This window comes from Galleria mellonella, unplaced genomic scaffold, assembly GCF_026898425.1.
Source record: "Galleria mellonella isolate WM207_F2 unplaced genomic scaffold, CSIRO_AGI_GalMel_v1 utg55, whole genome shotgun sequence".
NCBI lineage: Eukaryota > Metazoa > Arthropoda > Insecta > Lepidoptera > Pyralidae > Galleria > Galleria mellonella.
In genome coordinates this window covers 731,833-758,982 of record NW_026442115.1, presented here as the reverse complement: position 1 = coordinate 758,982, position 27,150 = coordinate 731,833, and the positions used below count along the sequence as shown (strand labels likewise).

General features: G+C 31.4%; 3 protein-coding genes across 4 annotated transcripts in view; 2 read left to right on the top strand and 1 right to left on the bottom strand.

Annotated features, from left to right (window-relative positions):
• The window catches only part of LOC113521293 (WW domain-binding protein 11), a 328,701-nt gene that overhangs the window by 242,998 nt on the left and 58,553 nt on the right, over window positions 1–27,150 (top strand). The window lies entirely within an intron of this gene.
• Window positions 7,054–17,056, top strand: LOC113521291 (uncharacterized). The gene is made up of 4 exons (XM_026906783.3): window positions 7,054–7,348; window positions 11,095–11,182; window positions 11,666–11,813; window positions 16,057–17,056. The coding sequence occupies exons 1-4, from the start codon at window positions 7,249–7,251 to the stop codon at window positions 16,354–16,356; spliced, it is 636 nt and encodes a 211-aa protein (XP_026762584.2). The 5' UTR covers window positions 7,054–7,248; the 3' UTR covers window positions 16,357–17,056.
• LOC113521278 (arf-GAP with dual PH domain-containing protein 1-like) overlaps window positions 19,770–27,150 on the bottom strand; it is a 42,339-nt gene continuing 34,958 nt past the window's right edge. For both annotated transcript variants that reach the window (XM_031912731.2, XM_026906766.3), the window contains one exon: window positions 19,770–26,776. In XM_031912731.2, coding sequence (XP_031768591.1) covers window positions 26,712–26,776 — 65 coding nt within the window. In that variant the 3' untranslated portion in view covers window positions 19,770–26,711. The remainder of the gene's footprint in view (window positions 26,777–27,150) is intronic.

The following is a 27,150-nucleotide window of genomic DNA, read 5'->3' as shown; positions in this document are numbered from 1 at the left end:
AATTAGCAGACGATCATGCATGTATGGATGCATTGAGTCAAATACGTTTTTACTGTTGCTTGTATGAAAAAAAAGCAACATTAAAAGTTTAAAAATAATATGAGAAAAAAAAGGTAGTAACATGTATGTTTTTTTTAATAAGTAATAAATAAATGGTACCCCAACCCCACCCGCGCTATCGATATACGCCGGTGGGGCATCAGTGAAGGATGATACGTAAGGATGAAGCAAGCCAGTTAGCCCATCGTGACGAATTTAACAAGAATTGTTCACGATGCTTTCCAGGAGAAACCACGTGAAGGTCAACCTGATCGATTTGATATTGCCAGCAATGGGATTGTCAAACTCCATTGCTAATAATCCCTTTTCCCCAGTAAAATGTATGTTAAAGAGAGATAGATAAATAGGTAGTAGCCAAATTCACATCATATATGATTACGGTATATAAAAAAGAATTTATTTTATGGTATAGGCCTGAAAAGATTTGATGGTACTTATGAACCCAACAAACTTTGATTGTTTTTAATTGTATTATAATTTTATGTGTTTATTTTTAATTTTAATTAAAGATTTAAGTTTAACAAAACGTAAACGGATAAAATTTAAAAATCAACATAAGTCTCTCTTTTCGTTTAAGAGTTCCCTCTTGTCTGTGCAACTAATTCATGTATTTTTTTCCATCCAGCACTATTCTTTGAGTTCCTTATACGACATGATATCTAGTGTCTATTTGTCACATGTAACTAGTCTGGCCATAAATACTGTTACATAAAAACTTTTATTTTTTTCAACTTTTTAATTACATTGAATTTGGAACACGTTTATAACTTTAAAAACTTCTTTTGATTTCCCGCCATTTTATATATTTTTCGTGTTCGTTATTAAATTACAATATGGAATGGGGAGTAAAAGAAAATAAGATTGCAGTGATCGCCTTGCACCAAGTGGGTATGGAGCCGTCGGTCATATTCCAAACACTTCAAAAGCTTGGTATCAGCCGTATGTCCGTATATCGTACTATCAACAGCTATAACAACACTTTCTCTGTCGAAGACCAGAAAAGATCAGGGCGGCCGCATGCTATCAGAACTACAAAGGCTGTTAATGCCGTTAAACCCAGAATTTGTCGAAACCCCAGTACGAAGTAAAAAGTCTTATCGCGAGAAATGAAGATTCCCGCTAAGACTGTGTCGCATATTATAAAACAAGACCTGAAGCTCAAATACGTAGTTATAAATTTTAGTAATATTACATCATTTCATAAAGACATGCATTTTCATTCGTAACAGAACTTATGGCTGGACTAGGTTCTATCTCGGTTTTTCCCTTCCTCTTTTGCCTTCTATTTTTCCTTCTGCTATGCTCTTTAAATATTCATCATGTCGTATAAGGTGACCCAGTATTGTGCCTCTTCTATTTTTTGTTTTTATTGATGTTCTTTTCTCATTTTACATCATAAGTGTCTTGTGAAAATTTTGGTAGAAAAATATAATCTAAATAAGGTCATGAATATCGACGAAAAATTTTTATAAAAATGAAAAACAAATTTTTCAAATCCCGGTATTTTTTTTTCTTTTTTTTTTTATAAGACTTAGAATGGCAAACAAGTTGACGGCCCACCTGATGGAAAGTGATAACCGTCGCCTATAGACATGAGCAGTACTAATTTCAGAGATAGTGCGTTCAAACAAACCCTGTCGCTTTATATATGTTTTAATAATATGTTTAATATGATAAACAGACGATGTCTGCGGTTTAGTTATGTCTGTCGTTGCTCATGTTTTTTTGCAAAGGGGCTTATTTACATACCTACCTAGGTATTTTAAATAAAAGCTATCCGATTATTAATTAATTTAGAATATTTAAATATTAATAACCGGATTAAAAGCATTTTAAGTAGGTAGTTATTTAGTTGTAGTATTCGTGTAAGTGGAACGAAGAATAACATTTGTTGAGAAAACAGCGAGCATCGTAAGTCACACTGGATGGCGCTAAAACGAATCGCTTTTCGTCGGGGCGGTTAAATTCAATGCTTTGATATCCGCCACCTGGATACTGTAGGGTTGTCAATATTACAAATTTAACTTTTAATAATATCCTATTCGAATTTTATTATAAGAAGATATTGTTAATAGAATATATTATTAATTAGATTTATTTTGCGAGATTAAAAAGTAATAATATAAAGAAAAAAAATCTGATGTTAACTACAATGTTTTCAAATCAAAATTTCGACTTTATTATAATAACAAATAAATAAATAAACAAACTTACCTGTTACTTTTTTATTTATGATTATATACTATCTATGTCTTACGGTTTTGCCCACATGATTTAAAGTAAAAGTAGCCTACTTGAATGATCTACCTAATATAGGTGTTGTCGAATTTCAACTCAACGTACTGATAAACAAATATCCAAAATATCTATGTAATCATATTTTTCTCAACTTTCAAATTCAACTTAATTTAACTTTTTACGTTTGTAAAATGTAATATGTTTGTATATTGCATTTGGATATTTAATTGTCTTAAGGTTTCGTACCTATTTCTGGATGCTATCTAAATTTTAAACAAAATATTTCTTTGTATAAGGGTACTTGATTTGAGTGTGTGTACCATGTAATTTATTATGTTTTATTAAGATAAATAAAAATATAAATTGAAGATTGTCTGTGATATTGTACTGATACTGATTGTCTATGATCTTCATATATTTTAACTAGCTGTAACCCGCGTGAATTCTTATACTTTTTAGTCTACTCATATTATAAATATGAAAGTAAGTTTGTTTGTTTACCTTATAGCGCCCTAATGGCTTAACCAAACATTATGAAATTTGGTATACACGTACTATATGACATATCCTGGTCATACGGACAAAGTCGTGGGTAAAATCTAGTTAGTGTATAAAGTATGATATTTGCTAACTCAGGATATAAGCGACCCATGTACCGAGATTCATTCAAATTCGCTCAGTAGTTTTTGCGTGATAGAGTATCCATCCATTCATCCATCCATCATTATAAACTTTCCAATTTATAATATTAATAGCTATAATATAATGATTTGTACGTATACCTCTCTAGTCTAAATGTAATTAAAAAAACAAATAATTAATGTGTCAACCCTATCTAAATCCTATTTGCAGCAATCCGCCCTGACACCTCTCTCAAATCTGAGTCGGTATGAGTATACTTGATCGCCTCCACAATTAGAGCTGACTGACGAGCTCAAACAAACGGTAACTAGGTAAGTATTATCTAGTATTTAATTTGCAATTAAAATATCATATATTCTTGTTATAAAAGTATTGTATGAGTAAGTATAGGTATATACCTACCACTTCCACTATTTTAAATTACAAAATTAAATCAATAGTATAAAAAGCTTCATATTTCTACTGTAAAATCAATAATAGTTATTATATTTTTAGTTTTCAATGTAGTAGTATTGCGTTTGTTTCTTATCTATCTACCTATATAGTAGGTACAAATATTAACATCCTGACTTATATTGATTTTTTCGCGAACATGTTCTAGGGAAGGCTGGTAATATGTTATCATGGAATTCACATTGGTCATTTTTAAAAGTACTTGCCGTATATTTTTTCTATTTGTATTGTATATAAATATATAAAAATGTAAGTTATATAGAAGTGTAAGAGGCGATTAAGGGAACTTAATAATCGAGCGGTGGGATGAAATGATCCCTCTTAAAACGTCACCAAAAGTCAAACTGCGGTTGCTCATCTGCCTGCCAAGCGTGGCAACTACTGGCTAAATCCCCCAACGGTAACTGCCGGGGGCGAAAAGGTTTGTTAGTATATAATAGTAAATAATAATGGGGTCTAATTGATCCATTGCCAGCAATACACCCTATCAGGTCGACCTCCACGCAGTTCCCCCTGAAAACCATCGTGGTTAATTCTTAATAGCGGAATTTGTCACGATGGGCTAACTGACCTGCTTTCGTCATCACCTATCATCCCTCACTGGTGTCCCGCCAGCGTATACCGATAGCGCAGGCTAGGTTGCCATTCCATTATCACCCATTAAAAAAAAAGTTAACTGCCATAAGAAACGGCCCGTTCATTATTCTACGATGTAGGCCTATGTTCAATAGTGAACAAATAACGGCTGATATGATGATATAGTAATAAATAAATAAATAAATAAATAAATAAATAAATAAATAAATAAATATATATATATATATATATATATATATATATATATATATATATATATATATATATACATATGTATGTATGTATGTATGTATGTATATATACGATAAAAGAAATTACATAAAAGGAACTCATGTTACATACGTTTTTCCTTTCATGTGTATTCCACAGAATGATTATAACTCAATTTATTGCTTTGCCCTCAAAAGAGCAAAACTTTGATTTTCTGTTGTAGCCTGCTAGCCGCGAAATTTTAGGACAAAAAATATAAATAAATAAATAAAATATAGCGTATATTTTTAAGAGACTTCAAAGAAGAAGTTATAATAGTTCCTGTATTTTGTTATGTATATATATTACATGTTATCTTAGCCAATTTTGAACCGATTTGACAGATTCTTTTTGCATTCGCTACGACTTACTTTCATGTTTATATTTTTTTTTCAATTAATGCCACTGTTTTTGCGGAACAAAATCCTATTGGCAGCTATTATTAATGTAAAACTTCTAACAGAACGGGACGAGATGCTACATGACTCTTTTATTATTTAAAAATGTTTTACACTACAATATTTATTTTGTATTTGCAACAATTATTTAGATTTGTTATAATTATAATTAATAATGCTCATTGTCAACACTTCAATAATTAAAAATACATAAATAAAAAACACAATGGTTAGCCTTATTGATTAAAATATTGTATAATAATATATAAATTAAAATAATATATAATAATATTGATTAAAAATGATTTCTACTAGGCAACCTTTGAAATAAAGTAGTCTAGGAGAACAGTCTACTACCTAGATACCTAAATCATCATTAAGTCCCAAAATGTCACGATTTTCGGACGTCGCATGCATCGCGATTTATTTCGAAACTGGGTTTAACGAAATTTTGTAAAAGTGTATTGTATGTTTTAATCTATACTTTTATACTAACGTTATAAAAGGGCAAGATTTGATTGTTTGTAATGAATAAACTCTACAACTATTCTGTCAGCGAATAACATAGGCTACATATTAATTTCGAAAGTAAGATCTGGATCGCTAGTAATAGATAAAATGGACCCGCTAGATGATGAAACAATTTTAAACAGCTAGTAAAATTATATATATCTTTAAACTTTAAATTAATAGGTAATTGCTTAATAACTACGCGCCACACGGCAGAGACCAATCGTCGATCTAAGACTTATACATATAAATAAATAAATATACATATAAGATTAAAAAATATGGAAATCTATTAGTAGGGAGGTTGAGATGTCGTGAGACAGGGCGCGTAGCACGTGTGCATCAGAAGATCAGAACATAAAGTATTAAGTGTCGCGGAAGTGCCCTATGACGCGGCTCCGTCAATCTTTTTGTTCGCTCCTCCTGACGACACTAATTGCTTTACGCTTTAGTCTTGTTGAAAAAAAATTGCGTTATTTTAATAGTAATTATTGCATCAAAATGTAGAGGAGATTGTCACAAAATTCTAGCTGTCCTTATACTAATATTATAAATGGGAAAGTGAGTTTGTTTGTATATTACGTCTTAACGTCTTAACGGCTTAATCTATCACCATGGAATTTCGTACACACGTGAGTACCTACTATATGGTATAGAGAAAGATATAGGGTACTTTTTATCCTGGTCACGCAAACGAAGTAAGAAGCTAAAAGACAGTAATCCACAGTTCCTTACTAATATTACGTGGAAGTAAGTCTGTCTATATATATGTATACGTATAATAAAAATTTCATGAGACGAGATGCTGTCACGTAAAGCTAATGCTATACTCTTCCTGATGAAGTCAAAACAATTGTTAGAAATGACAAATATATTGTGGTTAACATTATATTTTGTGTACAATAAAAAATAAAGAATAGAAATAATAGAATAGAAAAGTTTCCTCATATTCTTAAGTTTTGATGACAAACCTCCATTGTAAATAATTACGGGAACATACTGGAATGGAAATAAAATCCAAGACCTGGTCTTATTGATTGCAAATTATATTCAAATACATATACCGATACGAAATTGTAACCTTTAAGAAAAGAGCATATTTCTTTTTAAAAGGCCGGTAGCACATCTGCAATAACTCTTGTGTTGCGAGTGTTCATGAGCGGCGATAGTCACTTACCATCAGGTAAGCCGCATGTTCATTTACCCCCTATGTTCTAATAGTACATTACTGCAGCGGCCAGCAACTGAGGCATTGATGGACGAACGTGGAAATGTGGGCCGGGGCATAGCCGAGGCACACATACGTGAGTTCATCAATGCCTAGTTGTGGCCAATGTTTGTATAGTACTTTTCTCAAACAATGCGCGGAAATCAAAAACACAATTTTATTTTTTAAGTTCAATGACAAATGACGAACAATAATATTTTTTCACGCGCCATAATGATCTTTTGTTTTTTTTTTTACAATAAACAGCTTTCTATTTGCGCTTGCAAATAGCTAGTTCGAAATTTAAATAAAATAATGCTCACATTTCCAAGCATGTTCCAGAAAAAAATATTACTACATATTATTTATCTATAGTTAATCCTATATTTGGAATGATAAATTATATTTGAGACTTGAAATAATTAAACTTATATTTCAACGCATATAAATTTCATATTTTTTATATTACTACGTATATAGTTTTTTTTTTTATAATATACATTGTTAAATAAAACTATAAAAAAATATCATACAAAAAATAATAATTTTGAAAAAAAAATTGCTTAAAAATAAACATGTACATTCATTATTTATCCTTTCTTATAATATTAGCATCAGATTCCTATCCCTGACAGTAAAATATACATTTTCAGTAGGTGCGAGTTCTCATTTGTCGGAGGGTAATCCTGTATGTTGGGGTGGGGCAATGTTGAGCGCCGCCCAACAATGCGCCCGCGCCGCCCTGCGTCCGCGCATCACACGAGCATCGTCAATGCGATAGTGAACAGCGGAAATACATTTTTTTTTTCAAATTTACAATGATGTTTAAAAAATATTGTATAGTGTATTAAAAAAAAGTTTTTTTTTTTAATGTTATTTGTGCAATAATAAAAAATGCCAAGAAAACGTGCGAACAGATCACCGCCGGTGGAAAAACGTTCCGAGGATGCCGACGATGATGATTTTTTCTTCGATGACACCCAATCTAGTTCAGGTCAGTAAAGGATTTTCTGTTATGGAACTATCAAATCTGTTATAATTTATTTAATCTTGCAGCACCTATCTAAATATTTTAACACGTTGAACCCCATGCTATAAATCTATGTCTTTCCATACGGACAATGTCCTACGATGTTGTCCACCACCGGTGGGACCGTGTCAGATAATGCTACGAGCACCACGCATTAAACATGTCTAAATATTATGTCTGTTACTGTAAAATCCCGAATAACGATAAATCAAAAATTTTCTATCTTTGTATTGGAGGCATGGTAAATAAAAAAAAAATAGACAATATTTAGACATGTTTAGTGCGTGGTACTCGTAGCATAATCCGACACGGTTTCACTGGTGCCAAAAAATAAAAGGTATGTTAGATTTGGTTTGATAAAAGCCCGAAAAATAATTGTTTATATATATATATATATATATATATATATATATATATATATATATATATATATATATATATATATATATATATATATATATATAAAACCCTTAATTTTAAAATCCATTAAAAACTGCCCTCAGGAGTGGGCCTCTGTTGAGTTCAACTTTTTTCCCATAAAAGAAGGATACAGACTACTATTGCAACATTGATTAGGCGACTTGGTGTATGTATTGGTGTGTTTTGTTTCTTTATTTTTAATAGATGATAATGAAATGATAACCCTCACTACAGTATACACTGGCGGGGCACCAGTGAGAAATAATAGGTGAAGATGTAAACAGGTCTGTAATTCCATCATAGCAAATTCTACAAGAATTAACCACGATTGTTTCCATGGGAAACCGCGTAGAGGTCGACCTGATAGAGTGTATTGTTAGTAATAGGGCCTTAGGTTTATAATATGATTATACGGTATCTTCGCCTCTTCTGAAACAATTTCAATGATTCTTTTCGTAATCTATGTTGATCCCAAGAAAATATGGTTATAACCGAAATGCATTTTTCATTTAAATTTTAAATTATGTAATAACTGAATTTTACCCCGACTTCTTTTGTGTAATCGGAATATAATCACTGAGACAAAAAATTGTCTATGTTCTTTTCCATCCCATACAATAATAATTGGTTACTACGGTAAGAGATAACGATCAAACTCACTTCAACATTTTTAATATTAGTAAGGATTTAATAATTGAAATAAACTATTTGTCTTATTAACTTTTCTTATCCTCTATAATCAATGAATATAGAATAATCCCTTTGTTTTCATTATACACATATTTTAACTAGTGCATCGCGAACTAAAAAAGTTTGGAAATCTCCGGCTAGATTATATGAATTTCTAATGAAATTTCTTAGCGGTCATGAAATGAATCGTTCTTTTTAGATACTATGCGAATAAGGAAATTGTTTAATTTATACTAAGTACCTATATAAAAATTTATAGATTTACAACATATAGTCAAGTTAGGTCACCCACCTAACCTGACTATATGTTGTAAATTTATTAATTTATTAATTAAGCATGTTGTGATGTGTATTTTGATTTTGTAATATACATGGCAACATTTGAAAGGTGAGCATTTAGCTCGTGTGCCATTCCATGTTCCATTAAACATAGAAAAATAAAAAAATCATAATTTAGAATTCAATGGTCTTAAAGATCAATCTCATAAATGAAACAGTGAGCTCATTAAATTCCTCTATTATACTATCTTTTTGTTCACTACTTCGTAGTTTCAGAAATAGGAAAACTAATGAGTCGGATTATTTCTAAGTGTGGTATCATGATGAAACATATATCAGACATTAAATTAGTCCTTTAAAAACACAAATGTAAAAACTGTATCCAATTTAACCTAGTAGTTTTTATGTGATGCCGAAACAAACATATGGACAGACAAAAGTTCTAAAGATTATTGTTTAGACATCTATTGGTCTTATTAAGACACTATAATTTACATAGATACACAAATATTATAAATAACAAATATACATACACATATAATATACAGGTATAATATGTACTATATTGGGGGGAAAGGGATTGTTAGCAATGGAGATTGACAGCCCTATTGTTAGCAATATACCCTATTAGTTCGACCTCCACGTGGTTCCCCCTCGAAACCATCGTGAACAATTCTTATTAAATTTGTCACGATGGGCTAACTGACTTGCTTCATCCTCACTTATCATCCTTCACTGGTGCCCCGCCGGTGTATACCGATAGCGCGGGTGGGGTTACCATTCCATTATCACCCATTAAAAAAAATTTACTATATTATACACAAAGATGAGAATAGTAAATATGTAATACTTACCGCTTGGATAAAGAATAAAAGTAAACGTGATCTTTTTTAATGACAGTTTAGACGTATCTCTACAAGTACTAAAGATATAAAAATAAGTTAGTTTGTTTGTTTGTTACCTATTGGCCAATCACTATGAAATTTGGTGTACAGGTACTATATGGGAAAAAAGGATATGGGGGAAAAGGACGCAGGCTTTTAATCCTGTTCAGTATACGTATGGCGGTCATGCGTACTAAGTTACGGATAGAAACAAGTTTGAATTGAAATTGTAGTCTTTTAAATTTTATTATTACACTTTGAGCAACACACTAAGTTCTAGCTCAGTATAAGTAATAGTACTAAAGGTTTTTATCAAAACGAACAAACATCAAATGAACTCAAACACGACGGGTTTATCATGTGAAATTTACGGTTCCTATGCCCACCTTCCGTTTTCATCATCATATTGTATCGGCATCAAACCTAAGTATGCAAAATTTCAATATAATCGGTCCCAAGCAAGTGGTTAAAAATCAGATTTTATTATTTCAGCCCCTAACTGTCCACTGTTGAACATAAGCCTTCCCCATAAGAAGATTTTTGCTAGTAGTGCTAGTAGTTCCCTCTACTATAAAAGTTCCTTAGTCACCTCTTACGACACCCATAGAAAAGAAACGAAGTGGTAGACCTTGCTTTGTGTAAATTAGAATTTTCGATTGATTAGGAAATGAATATTTCCAAAATAAACAATAAAATGAATAAGGGTTTAAAAATTTTAGGTAATTATGATATAATATTGTAATTGGATATCATTTGGAGAAGGACTTACTAATTTATCCCACTAAATAAAAACAAACGTTTTAATTTCATGCGATGAAAATGGAATGGTTATCACCCTTAGTCTATCGCTATCGGTATACACTGGCGTAGTACCACTCAGTGGGGAACGTGAATGTAGCAACGAGGCTAGCAACCATATTGTTAGGGGGGAGAAGAACTGTTAGTAACGAGGACGTTAATCCTCATTGCTAGCAATAAACCTTGTCAGGAGTACTTACTTCCACGTGGTCCCCACTGGAAATCATCGTGCTGAATTCTAGGTGTATTCATCATGATGAGCTAACCGACCTGTCTTTTCATTCTCACCTATTATCCCTCACTGGTACCCCGCCGACGTATAACGTTAGCGCAGGCGAGATTACCATATAATTGTCATTTATTAAAAAAAAAATATTGTTAACAATTTATCCTGTTAGGTAGTCTTCTACGCGGTTACCCCTGGAAATTGCTGTGGTTAATTCCTGATAAATTTGTCACGTTGAATCAATTAACCTGCCTTCATTCTCACTTATCATCCCTCACTGGTATTCGGCGTATACCGACAGCGCAGGTGGGATTACCATTTCATTTTCAACCATAAAAAGGTATTAGTAAATAATGATAGATGAGGACGAAATCAGAACAATTAAAAATTACTATTTTGCTTTCTTTTTGTAGGTCGGGGTACACACGAACCACAACATAGGAATGCAGCAAATGCGCGGGAAAGAGCTAGGATGCGAGTATTGTCCAAAGCATTTTGCAGGTAATTGATTTTTTTTTTGATTGATTGAAAAAGTCAAACACCTACTAAATAGCGAGTGAATAAGTACTACTTATGTAAATAAACTCATATATCTAATAGAACTGGCCTTCTATAAAAGTGGCAAACAAATTCATCAATGGAATCGACATCGCTAACAAGTCTGCGAGATAGAATAAGATTGCAACGTCAAATGTCTCATTCCAACACATGGACTCACTTTTGATAGCGATTCCATCGATGGATTCGTTTGCCATTTGTCTAAGGGGGTTGATCTATCACCGCATAGTACTTAAAACTTGAAATTTTACAGGTGTCAAAGACATTTACTGAAGAGAGATATTTCATATGTTTCTTTGTATACCATCATTCAACCAACCAATTTTAATTGTTAATGGGCGATTTAGTGAGCTATTTCCCATTTTCTTTATATATAAATATATCGCTTATTAAAATTTTGTAAATTAAAAAAAATGCTTACCAAAGGTTGAAGACAACGCTGCCTTGGGTACCAGCGGACACAAAATTGTCGAAGTTAGATACCTTGCGATTAGCTGCATCATATATCGCACACCTGCGCGCCCTGCTTCACGAACCACGGTCTGCTCATACGCCGCCACATCCGCTTAGTTTGGTTAGTAAACTATACTTTTATACACAGTTTTTTTTTTCTCTATAACACAAGGGACAAACGAGCTTGCAGCTCACCTGATGGTAAGTGACTATTGCCGTCCATGAGTACCCGCAACACCGGAGGTATTGCAGGTGTTGCCAGCCTCTTAAAAAGGAATATGCTTTTTTCTTGAAGATTACGTTGTCATATCCGTTTGAAAATACTGCTAATGGTAGTTTATATACATATATACCAATATCGTAATTATTATAAGAAACATCAGGCTAATAGAATAGATATTTGTCTATAGGTGACGGATACCACTTTCCATCAAGCCGTCGGATTATTTGCCATTCTGTATGTTGCATAAAAAATGTGACAATTTGAAAAGATATTTACATACTTATTCGTTTTATAATAAGATTGGACCTTCAAATGTCTGTTTTCTATTACCAAATTATAAAAAAAGATGACTTGTTTTGGATTATTTTATTTATTTAAGTACTTTTGTTATTTCTAGAATGCCTCTCTCTTAAAGTTTTTATACACATTTGTCTTCATTAATTTATTGCACTACCGTCGCGGCTAGAAACGATTACTTATTAATCAACCACCCGAACCTATTAAATGTCACTCAATTCCTAACAACCTCGCGACATAAAAAATACGCCCATGTGTCACACAGCTTTCTAATAGTTTACGATTTATTCTCTGTCAGACTTGTCATCCCGTTAATTCATTCGGTTCGGCACGAGCGTACTGAACTCCATCCAGACAGCAATGAATCAGTAGTTTCGGTTGGCAAACGCCACCGCAGACTTTCATCGCAGGATTATGGACACGTTCCACGAAGGCCTGTGGTTTGATCGATGTTAGGATTAGTTTTGCTCTGACTCGAAACATCTTTGAAATATGGTGTTTACTGATGGTTTGAAAATCGAACAGTTTTGCTTCTTTATTTTTTTTTTATTTTCCAGTATTGATGTTGAATTAAGCCTCTATAAGGTACATGAAAATAATACCTTTATTGCTTATTATAAGGATTCTAACTTCACAGGCTTGATGTTTTCTGTCAGTTGAGAATCGACATAATTTTTAGATATTAAACTTATAAGATTAATTTATTTAAAATAGTCAAAAATTTAAATAAACCCTTCCATTTTTAATTCCTTATTTTTTATTTCATTTCCTAGTCGCCTTGTGTGTTCCACGGACATGTAAATATAAACATATATTTTTTTCTCTATAAAAATAACGAATCACTCTTCTGGTCCTTTTGTTCAGATATAAACGAATTCAAATATCGTCTTAGAACTGGAGAGGATAGAAACAAAAAAAGTTATAACAACAAACATTAACGCTGACCAAAAGTTTGCAGCTGTTACGCGTATAAATAAAGTTTATCTCCGGACGTAAATGCTCCCGTTTTATTGTTCTTCTCGACTTTGTCTTGTTTGCTGCTTTATTGTAAATGTAAAAATTAGAAAGGTAAGAAATTTTCAAGCGCCTTCAATAACGAGGAAATTCTCAAATCGTTTTTATTTTTTACAAGGGTTCTGCTTCGGCTTAGCAAGAGTACAATTTTTTACTTAGAGGAGACCGAGGAGAGTTGAACCATTTTTTATACTGAGACCCATAATTTTTTAATTAAGCGATAGAAATGAACTTGTATTATACTAAATTAAACCTTGTTTAACTAACTAATAAATGTTTAGGACAAAAACTGCGACTATTTCTTTTTTACCCATAAAAAGTTAAAGACAACTAGTGACTTTGTATCAACTCTCCTCTTACTGAAATAAATTGAAACACTGGTCTAGGAGAGTAATAATAATAATAATCTTTATTTGCTTAAACACGGTAAAGTTAAAGATGTTGCATTAGTCAAAGAACATTCGTGCTTAGCTAACAAGGTGATAGCATGCAAAAATACATTTAAGGTTAACAATTAACATTTTGTTTTTTGTTTTTTTTTTTTTTGAAAGTATTACTTGGAAGTTGAAACTATTACCTGGAAGCAATCCATTATTAAGAGACACAGATTTATAAGTAAATCTTATATTAAAGTTACAATTATCCTTAATTTGTACTATCAGTCTCATAGTTACAATATTGAGATCTTAGAAACAAAAAAAAAAAAATAGCAAATAATTAAACATTGAAATATATAGAAAATAAAAATTAAGCCATCTTAGTCAGACAAACAGTTATAGCACACATAGGACATTTCGCTTTCAGTGCATTGCAGGTGTGCCCACGCCTTATACTCCATACACTGGATCCATTGTTCATTTAGCTTTCTTCTACAATTCTTGGAATATTATATATTGTCATAACTTTTCCTGGGTGTGAGCGCATCCAGTTATCACATATCCTGTTGACAGCTTTTTTCATTCCAAAGATAACTCGATCCATGGGCTGAAATTTGTGAGTACAATGTGGTGGAAATGTTAACAAAACAATTCCATTTTCTTACTGAAATTAATATTCTTTATATTAATATGTGAGGCATAGTTGTCCAGCAATAACAAAACTACATTATCTTTAGAAGGCTAGACTTAATTTTTAAAATGTTCAAAAAATAAATAAAAATCATCTTGCATCCATCCAGATCCGTTGGCTACTCCAATAGATCCAGATGGCCCATCACGAATACAATGATCATTAAAACGCTTGCGTGGGATTATGAACATTGGTGGAATGCAATTTCCTATTGCATTACCAGCTAACGCGATGGTGACCAAAGTGCCTCTTTCTGTCGAGGTCATGGCACTGGTCTGTTTTTAACCTCGTTTTGAAACGACCCGATCTGGTTTTTGGACAGTTGTTATTCCAGATTCATCAACATTCCAGATGTCCTTTGCTTCCAAGTGGTGTTTATCGAGCACAGATGTATAGTTTTTAAAAAACAATTCCACGTTAAAGCTGGTCGCTCGCGCAAAACAAAATACCAATGCATAACAAAATGCAAACGAGATGAGTTGAAACAGGCTGTTTCGACTCTCCCAGGGTACAGAAGTCGGCCGCCATTAGGTTTGAGCTGACATAACTTTGTTACACTGCACAGTCATGTAAAATCAAAAACAAAAGTTTCATTAAGATGTACATAAAATCTTTCCGTTATAAAACCAAAACACCCATCAATATCCATTGCACGGTTTAGAAGAAGAAAGTAGAGAAATAGACAGACGTAGACAGCGACTTTATTATTTTAGGAAAGCTTACTAACCAATAATAATAATACCAAATTTGTAAAGAAAAGAAGATATAACATTAGATATTATAATATATAATATTTCAAATAGATTTATAAATCCATTATGAATTTATTACGATTGAATTCTTCATTTCATATACTCAGCCGAGTTTATAAGGTGTCTCTTTGCCGATTGTCGTTATTTCAGACTTGTTATTTCTAGTTCTGTCTGCAATCAGTGTTTTGGTTCCGTTATAGTCATTTGAATATAGAACCCCGAAAATGTTTTAATCTCACTATATCACGTTTATTAATTTCTTTTAATCAAACAATATTAATTAGCATATTATTTTAAATAAAATTATAAAAATGCAACATAAATTTTATGTACAGCAGAAAAAGAATAAGACGATTCATATTTTTCAAAAAAGACCTCCCAAATAGCGTTAAGTGTGAAATTCTCTATTTATTGCAACATACATAAACTTGACCGCACTTTTTATCTTCAAACAAACACTGCGTCTTGGGGCCACACGTGTTCGTATATTGCAAGGATACCGTTTATGAGATAATAACATTTACAGGATTCCGTAGCCAAATGGGTGCAACGGAACTCTTATGTAGTTTAAAGTCATACATAGTTCGAGTTGTTAGTACTTTTATTGGCCAATCGCACAGAGATTAAGTATTAACCTAATTCATGGTTTTCATTTTCATTCAGAATTATCGAAGACATCACGATACGGGTAAATTGAGAATATAGTTTGTTTAAAAAAAAAAAACACTTTCTATTTAAAATTAGATAATAAATTATATGGTCGTGTACAGTGCGATTTCAAATGTAAGAATGCACAAATCTGTTGAGTTTTGGTCGTAAAATAGAGGAAAATTATAGCAAATTATATCGGTTTATCAGAATGTTACTGTATTTAATGTATTTAAGATTTAAATTCAAAATACACGTTCCTTGTGTGTCGCAAGTGTCCACTTAGAAATGATTGTTGGCATATCTACATCTAATGAGAAAATATTTGTTTGCCGTTATAACACGTAGTTTTATTATTGCAGGCGTGGCCCTTCGCTTTCCAACACGGCGGCAGTCTCAGCTGTTCCATATCACAGAGATGGAATATCAGTGCACAAGCAAATGAGAGTGCACCAAACAATCTCAAGAATGTACAACAGAGAGATGCACAAAATGGCGGTTGCAGTGAAAATTACAACCATAAATATTGCGACAATGACTATGAAGATCGATGTTACGAGGATCTGACGAACGAATCGTGCACTCAGATGCAATATTGCGAATATGGATACAAGGATAATTATTATGAAATGCGAAATTATACGACCGAAAATCTCATTTAACGTATAAACTTGTACTAGAATATTTTATTAGTATATTTTACTGCAATTGTTATCACAGATCAGTGTGTCAGGGTCAGAGCTCTATTTAGCGGCCCAATGATAGTCAAGTAAAGATAATTCTTCGTAAGAATTAATCTTTACTGTAACACAGTCGAAATATCGAAATAATTTTGAACCATTATGCGAGTAGAATTCGCCCGATCATGTGACACATTTTATAAGATTTTGAAATTTTTTTTTTTCGATTATGTTTCTTAGGAAAAGTTGAACAGTATTATGAGTTCACTATCACCTGATTTTGGCGTCGATATTTGTAACTGTTTCTGAAAAATTGTTTTTTTATGCAATATGATGTAGCCTATAGCATTATATAAAAAATTATAGCGAACTTTTTGGTAAGAGTCAAAATAAGGATTGATAAATGTTTGTTAATCTTTCACGCAAAAACTACTGAACAATTTTGAATGAAATTTGGAAGGATAAGTTTATATCCTAACTTAGCACATTAATACTTTATGTACCTACTTACTAGTTCACATGGACGAAGCCACGGGATATAGTTAGTCTACACATATTGGGTGATAAATTGTAGAATAATATTAACAATAAAAAAATCCCCATAAATATATATATTATATATATAGTTTTTAAGATCAAAATATTTAAACCAAAGAATAGTTATTAAAATTTTTCGTGATTTTTAATTTGTTTGAAATTGAGATATCCCATAACGTACTAAAGAATAGAGAAGTAGGTATAAGCGGTTAGAGTCAACTAAATAGACTGCTTTCAAGCCATGTACTTAACATGAGTTAAATATTTGAACACCAATGTCAATTAATTTGAGTTGACGCTGTTTAGAGAGGAGCTGTAAGAATTGTCAACTGTTTTCAGTTTGTGGTTTCCTAAAATATTATCATCAAAATTGTCTAGTAAAGATCGCTATAAGCGATAACGCCGCCCGTTGAACTTCTACTTAATTATTATTATTTATTTAATTAGTAACAAGATATTTTTAAAATTGTCAATAAGGAGTATTTATTATTATTATGACCATAGGTAATTTTATAACCCTCCCTTCCGTACCAGTAGACTGGTTTCAGAGGAGCAAACGTTCAAACTGTGGAATGAGAACCCTTCCACCATCTCTCGAATTAATTTTTAAAATATTATCTAAAAACTATTATAGTTTTTTATATATATAAAAATAGCCAACTATTCAAACTACTTACATTCAAATAACATCTCGATGTGAAAATTAATACTAGTGCTAAAGAAAGTGGTAACTCGATATACCACAAAGTAGTTGTCACTTCGACAAACCTGACAAAACAAACAAAATAATTGTCGCCGGATAGAAATAAAAAAAAACATTCCAACTAAACGACGCCCACATGATTTTTTGCGAATGCAGAATTTTTTTGATTACTCATACTAGGCGTTTTATGGTCCGTATGACATGTTACTGGAACTGTAAAAAATAAATTACAGATAAACCTTAGATAAACATACTTAATTTATAGATTCAATACAGTATTTGATCATGATAAAGCATCAATTATAATTATTACATTGAATTCTATTCAAAAAATCTCGCGCAACACAATTTTTCTATAGAAAAAAAAAAACTACAAAAAAGTCAGCTGTCATGCGCATGAACGAAATAATGAACGAACGAATGAATGATAAGGATTTAGGTTAAAAGTCGGCTAGACTTAAGTGGGATTGGGCGGGTCAAATTAGCTGTATATCCGGTTCCGATATGTAGGCAAAGCTGGACAGCGTCGCCGAGACCGGCCCAGAGTAACCTCACTTACGTTATGGATATACAATGGCGCGGCACCAGTGAGGGATGAAAGCAGACCAGTTAACCTATTGTCGCAAGTAGGCACCTAGAATTAACTAGCACAGATGTCGACCTGACACTGTGTGTCTGTTAGCGATGGGGCCTAGTCCCCGTTACTAAAAAGTATTTTCCGACAGAATATAGTTTTAATTAAGAATAATAGAAACTGGGGTACAGTAAATTTAAACATGTTTGTAATTCTAATCGATTCATATTTGGGTCATGCAATAATAATTAAGATTGTGTTTCACAAAAAAAAAAAAAACAATATACTACTGAACCTATTTTGATAAAATTTCTATGAGACAAATCTGAAATGAAGCACTTAAGTATTTCGTTTCAGATAAAAAAAGAAGTTTCCATGAATTTCACGATGAAAATGATTATCATCTGCTTTGTGCTTTGAAGGGCACGTAGAGTTGTTCGGTTACATCTGTGACCCTCGATTATAACACAGACTAAGCAGCTAGCAGTCATTCTCTTTCTACGGTTATTAACAACGATGAGCTAGAAACGTAACATCAGAGGGCATCATCCGCATACGGGTAATTTTGCAATTATTACATAAAATCTTACATAGGTATATGATCATTATAGACATCTCTATGTAGTTTGTGGTTATAGCTATCATCAGCTGCTTTTAAACAGAGCTAACTAAGAACTCTAAGACTCATCGGGAATATGTGGAATACTAAACCTGACTGTACCATCTCAGCCGATAACCGTCCACTGTTTAACATAGGTTTCCCCCATAAGGAGGGTTTTTACCAGTAGTTAGCAGGCTTGATAACCGCAGTTAGGAGTTTAGTTAGTTGCCTCTTACGACACCTACAGGAAAGAAAAGGGTGACCCATTCTATTCCGGAACCACACGGCAATGTTATCTATATTAATATTACAAAGAGATAAATTTTGTGAGTTTAGGGTAATTTCCAATGTTACTGATCCGAGTTTGAAAATTCCTTCACCGTTAGAATGATAGTTCTAGAGCACTCATATCCCTGAGTGCTATAGACTACTTTTTATTTGGTAAATATATATAATCACAATAAATGTAATTGAAGTCGACAAAAATTCTATATGGCGTGCGCTGCCTGATCGGCTTGTAAATAAAAAAATAAAAGGTATAGCAAAAATATTCATTACTTTTAGCTTTACAAAGTCTGTGACATAATATATCTAAGTTAAACAGCTCAGCCAAAAAGACAGTTTTTGTGTTAAAAGTAAAATCAATTTTACAAGCCGTTAATTTTAAAATTTTAGAAAATATAAGATATCAGCCTTACTAGAATGTATTCAACAGTTTAAGTTACGCAAACAAATATTGCGCACCTATGCGGAGCTGAGGCAGGTCGCTAGTTAGTTATATATTAAATCAGACCAGTAATTATATGTTGATTAAACAATAGCAGTTGTATCAGCCATTAACTGTCCCCTGCTGAATATAATTTCCCCCATGAGAAAGAAAGGAAACTCACGGGAAAGGAAGTGGTAGCTAATTCTATGCCGGGACCTGCAAGGCCTGTATAATTTTAATGTAATATTTCAAACGTAATAAAACAAACTAGTAGCCGGTGAAAATTTTATTGTTTTATAAGAATAATATAGCTATGTATTATGCCAGAGCACGCTAAAAAGTATTTTTTTTTTCAATTATTTACAACAAATCATAAAGTAAAACTTAAGCGAGGCATGTTTTGGTAAAAATTGTTTATAAATAATTAACATTAAACTTATAACTAAAGCAAAAGGTGCAGTTATTTATAAATATAACTTACTATGACCGTACAAAATATCTAATATTGCTATTTTAATATAAATGTCAGCGTACAGTACATGCAGTGATATATAACACTGATTCATCCATGAAGGTGACAATATAAAACATTAATTGTACATTATCTAGGAAACATATAATTGCTTATTTGTGGCTTATTATAATTGCTAAAATGTATTAATGCTTTTAATTTCACTAACTTTTTTACCTAATAAACAGTGATGAAAGCGGTCACACCGCGCACTACTTGAGATTTTAAGCCACATAGGTACATTGACTAATATCGGTTCTAACTTTATGCAACCTGGTGAGAAATATGTTAATACATATTAGAGGTCTATGTATTAGGTAATGGCTTAAATCATAATTAAACATTTTTTGACACAAATACCACGATTGCATACCAACATAATTATTTTACCAACAAGGCATTAATGCTACACACACATTTAAACAATGTCTTAGGCTAAATGAATTGCATTCATGTTTCTTATCACTATTTTTAACCCTTTTCTCTTTATTTTGATTAAATCTTGTATGATACAGTCAGATAAAGGTAGTATACATTATATTAAAATAATACTATTCTACCATATTTTTGGTAGTTTCCTAGCTTCAATGTATCTACGCCTACTTAGTTCTACACATGGGGACGATTTTGTATGTAATCTTTAATTCTAACGCCACTATAACCGGATGCCAAGATATTTTTGAAAACATTATCAGATACTTTCAGTTTACGAATTAGTTCATGGATCGCAAAAGGCCACTTCCATTATTCCATTCTCCGCTCGTGAATCTGCTCTGAACGTGCTCTGTTTTCCTTTGAAGAATTGCATTGATGATTGGTTATATAAACTCGCAATACGTTTCATTTTTTTTTCAGACGGTTCGCATCGACTGCCAATATAAAAAATGTTGGAAACATTAAAAGGTCCGTGACAGAAAATCCGCTAATGTAGCGCTAGGCTTAAAGGGATTTTAAATATACAGGCGCGCTTCACGTCTTCTATACGCTGTGTTTTAAACGTTATATGAAAATATATGCAACGATTTGCCTACATCTAACGTTGCCGTATACATAAAATATCTAAAACGCAGCGCAGAGCTCTGAGCGTCTTTTTAGACTAGTCCCTAATCCTACTTTCCAAGTCCACTAAATTTACAGACCATTTTATGGAACGCCAATTATAAAAATATGTCATCATTTTTTTAAATGTCATTCTTCAATTATATCTTTTGAACTACATATAACAGGCATTCAGAGTGTACGCAAGTAATGTTATGTTTCCAACGAAAATGTTTGTAAAAAATGCCGTTTCTGTGGTAGAAGAGTGAATATTATATATACAACGGAAACATAAGCCATCGGTCGAATCCTGAACGCTTGTACTCGTATATAGGTTTTAACATAACAATTTAAAGAATTACATTTACTAATCGGATATTTTCCATTTCTAATTGGCCTTTCGAATGTTAACAGCCACGATAGTCATTTCTACACAATCTTGGATAGTATTGGAACTGGAAATCAGGAAACTCTAATAACGTTAACGTCTGCTTATGATTAGATTTGTGGCATTAACATTTCATAGTCGTATTCGTATGAGTAATTTGGGTCATATTACACTATCAAATACACAGAATTATAGGCAGAGTTAAAAAAAAACAAAGGGTGGAAGTGATCTAAATGAATTATAAGTATTACTAAATTCGTTTAGAAGTTTAGTAATTCAAGATATAAAAAACATTTTACTCATGTTGAAAATATGTTGAAAGTAAGTTGAAAGTCAGGAGGAGGTTTAGCTTTATATATAGTTTATAAATAATTTATTCTAGATCGTGTAATGTACCTTTAATAAAAATGGCATTACACATATACAGCTACATGTTTGAAAATGATTATTTTGATTTCTATTAGATAAAAGCGAATATGTATGACCTATCTTAATATATTATAATCCCGTGTCACGATGTCCGTTCGCGCTAATCTTTAAAACCGTTATTTTAATGAAATTTTATAGGTATGTATTGTTCGCTAAATCTTGAAACATGGTTTTTATCACGATAAATGGTGCTGTTGTTAAAATTATGCACTCGTACGAAATCTGGATGGATCTCTAATGTTAAAATATTTAATCGTTAATACATACTGAATATCGCCTCATTTGCAGAGCAGGTTCGTATTTTGAATTGACATAGTATGCTTCATTCGACACGGTCAAAATTGTACTTTATTCTTTGATAAAAAGGTTTAAAGTTGAATCATTGAAATTAAAGTTTTAGAGATTTTTATTTTCAATACACCTACGATGACCAAATTTGGGGTTTCTTTTTATTAATTTGCGAGACGTTATTTATTTAGGATCAATTAACAATCGGCGTTTTAATATTTAAAAACTCTTAATGTGACACAAGTATTTTGGACTGTAAAAAAAAACACAGTTTTAAATACTTACAAGCGGTTAAGTTTTAGATGTGACACCTACTTATACCTTTTAGGTTGAAAATTATCGTTATACTTTTTTATTTATCTTCGATTTATATAAAAATAATTGAAATTGACTACTTACTACCATTAAATGTCAGAACAATATGGATTATTAAGCCTATAAGTACCTCGTTATTGCATAGTTATCCTAACAATAGTCTGAAAATCAAAATAAGGCGATGACAGGTCTCTGTAGTCCGTGCATTGTTGTATGGTACGGAGTCAATACTTTTTGCTGTAAAAGAACTGTATAGAATAAGATTTTTGTTTTGTTTTGTTTTTGAAACAAATGATTTGTTGAATTTGTTATTTTTTAGCTAATATTGTTTTTTCTATAGTGTTCGTGATCTATCATTCACAATAGATTTAGTCTGGAAACATACAAGTCTAAAAATAACACGTGGTACGCAAAACATTTACATTTCAGATTATCAAGGTTTCAAAATATGTATGTCTCATCCATCACTAAACGCTACAAGAAGTAATATCGTGTAAAGTATAGAACCATAGAAAAAGTATTAGGTACTAAAACTTAAAAAACCTAACTTTTTAAATCGTCATATGTTTTAAATTCAACAAAATATTTTTCACAAACAAAAGATTGTGAGATAGTATCAGTTATGATTTATCCAATTCGACCTCAAAAACCTTACCCTAAACTACAGTTATTTCATTGTGCTGTCAAAACATCAGCTGTCATTCGCACCATGTTAAAATGCACAGAGCCACAGAGTATAAATGATGTCCATATGTAATAACTTTCTTCCTTTTAGGGATAGCTAAAGAATTATAATAATTCATAAAAGACGTCACTCATCTGTCAATCAGTCAGCATAATAACATTTATAACAAAGTTTGTTTTCTTTTTCTGAAATGTTACAGGAATACGTTACATAATTGCATTGTTATAAAAAAATAATATTTACTAAAGTATGTGAGACACAATTATCTAGTATATTTTCTTCCAAATTTTATTTAATAAAATTAAGCAACGATAAAATAATTGCCTATTAGTAATAATACAATAAAATTAAAACATTTATACTTTCTTTCGTTATAGTTGGCCTTGTTATGAAAATGCCAAGAAAGAAAATGCAATTCTGACAATATCTTAAACTAATATAGTGCGTTTTATGAAGGAATTTCTTTGAACTAACAAGAAATGAAAATGCATTTAGTACTTTTTAGAATAAGGTTCAACTTTAAATAAAAACAAACTATTATTGATTCATAATTCACCAAAACACGTTATTATTTTTATGTTTTTAACTTGCCACTTAATTTTGTAAGTGGCTGGTTTAATCGAAATAATTCATAGTTGTTTTTATAAAAAATATTGTTAATTTGCCTGGGGCATTAAACATTTTTAACACTAATTCTTAATCTAAGGCCATATTGTAAAGAAATTCATTCCTTAAACGCAGTTTGATAAATAAGTTTGCTAGATATAAAAAAATATAGTATTATGACTTAATACCGAGACCAATAGGTAAATTGTGATGATTATAATTTATTGTAATTAATATAATTGAATAACACAAATGTGACATTAATTTTCTACAATATTAATTGCATAATACATTAAAGCCAGAAGTCCAGAGTATTCACACTATAGCTAAAACTACACTGCAACAGTGCACACTATTTTATTGCATTGCGTAATTATCCTATATCTCCACAAGGCCATAGCCAGGTACGCCCCTCTCTTGCTTCCATGCACTCCTAGGTAAGAATTGGCGCCCCTCGAATAAAAAGTTAAAACATTTTTTAGCAACATTAAAAGTCATAATTATTCATTCAACATTTTTTTAGGCATATTATCAGTTTTTCTGATAATATAATCCAGAATAAAATCCTGGCTATGGCCTTGCATATTTCAATATTAACCGCTAATAACACAATAACAGCCATAGAGTAGCAAATATAAATATATATTATTTCTTTTTCATTCCTGATAATGGCCATTGTAAGTACCTACATGTATAGTGGAATAGTCATGTAATAAAAATAAAATATGCTTAAATTATGAGAATGCAAAACTGTGATTATGGAGACTTCTTATTGATAAATATAAATACACAAAAAAAAGATGATTATATAACCAACTTTCGACTCTAGTGACCAGCACTTTAGAATTCCTATTAAAAATCAGCAAAGAATTACATCACTTTAAAATATAAACATAAATAATTATGTATACAAAACATACACGGTAATATATCTAGAAGAAAATAATAATAATAATTCTACATGATTTCATTGACCCTTTAGCCATCGGTGGCAAAATACGGCTTATTAAAATGTCATATTAATAATACCTATTGTAAATTAGAAAGTCGCTTACGACTTAAACGGATTTGATGAAACCTGGTACACAGATGGATCACATCGTAAATTAGCGTATCGCATTCATATTCTATTTAATTCACGCAGGCAAAGCGGACACAAGTTTGTAAAATATAAATGGTATCATGGTAATTATTACTAGATACGAAAATTAAGCCTTATTTAGCTTAAAAATTAAAAATTAAAAATTGTCACTAATCAGTTTTATGGCATATTAAAATCTATTTGTGTCGTATTATCACTTAATTATAATATAACAATATAGCTAATAAACATCACTTCACGCATAAATGAGATGACCAATTATTGGCACATCTATCTACTAATAGTTCTGCACACTACACGAAGTACCTTTTTTCTATCAGCGATGTTGCTAGACAAATCCAAGTGTAATGGATTGATACCTAGGATTGAAATAAGCTTTCGGTATTAAAATTAACATTATCCAAACTTTACTACGTATAATTGCACTAATCTATCTACATATGTCGTGTTTTGCAGCCAGATAAATTACTTTGCAAACTCATATCTGTCCTGTAATTTAAAAATGGAGTAACCTTTTACTTCGAAACATGGCTACCAAAGAGGTAACTAGTAAAAGGTTTTATTTAAATTTGGAACTAGCTTGCAAATAGAAAACTGTTTATTGAAAAAAAAAACAAAGGAACATTATGACGAGTGAAAAATTATTATTGTTCGTTATTCGTCATTGAACTTAAAAAGTAAAATTGTTTTTGATTTTCGCGCATTGTTTGAGAAAAGTACTATACAAGCCAGGCTCACGTATGTGTGCCTTGGATACGCCTCGGCCCACATTTGCACGTTCGTCCATCAATGCCTCAGTTGCTGGCCGCTGCAGTAATGTACTATAATTGTATTTAATTGGAATAAATTCAAAATTAGATTATTTTTTGTTTTTTTAATTAGGTTATGTTAGGTTAACTGACAATTTGGAAAATAAGGAATAGAGAAAAAAAAAGAACAATGCCCACTTACACTTTTTGACTAACACATCGCTAACAGAAATATACTTTGTGTAGGGAACAAAATGCATTCCATTCTGTTGATACCATACATACTTCCATCGCTCATACTATATTGTTTCACAATATACGAAACTATCTCTGATAACTTTGAAACAATGTAAACTATACTTCTTGTGGCGAATTACATACCAATATTTATGTTCAGGTGTCCATTAATATTATAGCGTTATAATGGGAATTAACTTACTTCTATAATATTGCTTAAACGACTAAAATACTATGTCATACATCTAAGAAATCTTGTTTTTTATGGTATTGCCAACATTACAATTAAGTTACCATATACAAATTCCCTGTAGAATGTCTTTTACCATGATTAAGAGAGCATTAATGTTGTGTTAATGAAATGATTTTATGAAATTTAATAAATACCTATACATATTTATGTAATTACTTAACGGTAATTAGATAGTGGATTTTACGTCTTAATACATGATATTTGTGCGCATGAGTCACGCCGTAAAGTACAAAATTATTCATATTAAAATGACAGATTCAGTTCTTTCGCCGTTAAAATAAAATAAGTAAATCAACATTAAAATTATATCAGGACAATAAAAAATTATAAGTATCATGATAATAAAATTTAATAAAAACAAACGAACAAAATTATCAAATATTGGATCAAAATAATTAAAACATTTATTTACATAAATTTTCTTAAAATCGTTGCAACTTTAGGATAATGGTAAAATTAGTTAAATCATCGCGTAATAAATAAAATTACTTCGCAGTCTATAGGAATAAAATAACGTTACAGTCCGACGTTAAAATACGTTATCAACAATAATTCACCATGGATACATTTGTTTAATATTACCTTATAACTACGCTCCAAGAGAAAGTGTGACTACCTCCCCGAGAATATGTTTATTGAGTTTGAAGTCGTCCGCTTGCGAACGAGGGTCGCCTCAACTGGAAAAAAATATATAAATTCATTAAAAAAAATATTATATTATATTTAATTTTTATATCTATAAACCTCCTTTTTGTGTTATGCATGTCTATAATTAATGCAAATACTATAATTATATTATTTACTATATTTTATACAGTATTAAGTCCGCCTTCTGTACCGACCATTTTTTTTTTTTGTAATGTAATCAATAAAGAATAAATAAATAAATATATTTCATTTTTAATATATGTTGTTAATTTATGTATTTGTATTGTTGGCATGCCTAAATAAATAATATAAACTTTGTTTTAGCATACTTTGTGAAATTAGACGTGAATTAAGCCATAAAAATATAAAAACAAATTTAGTGTAATCCGATCTATTGATTTAC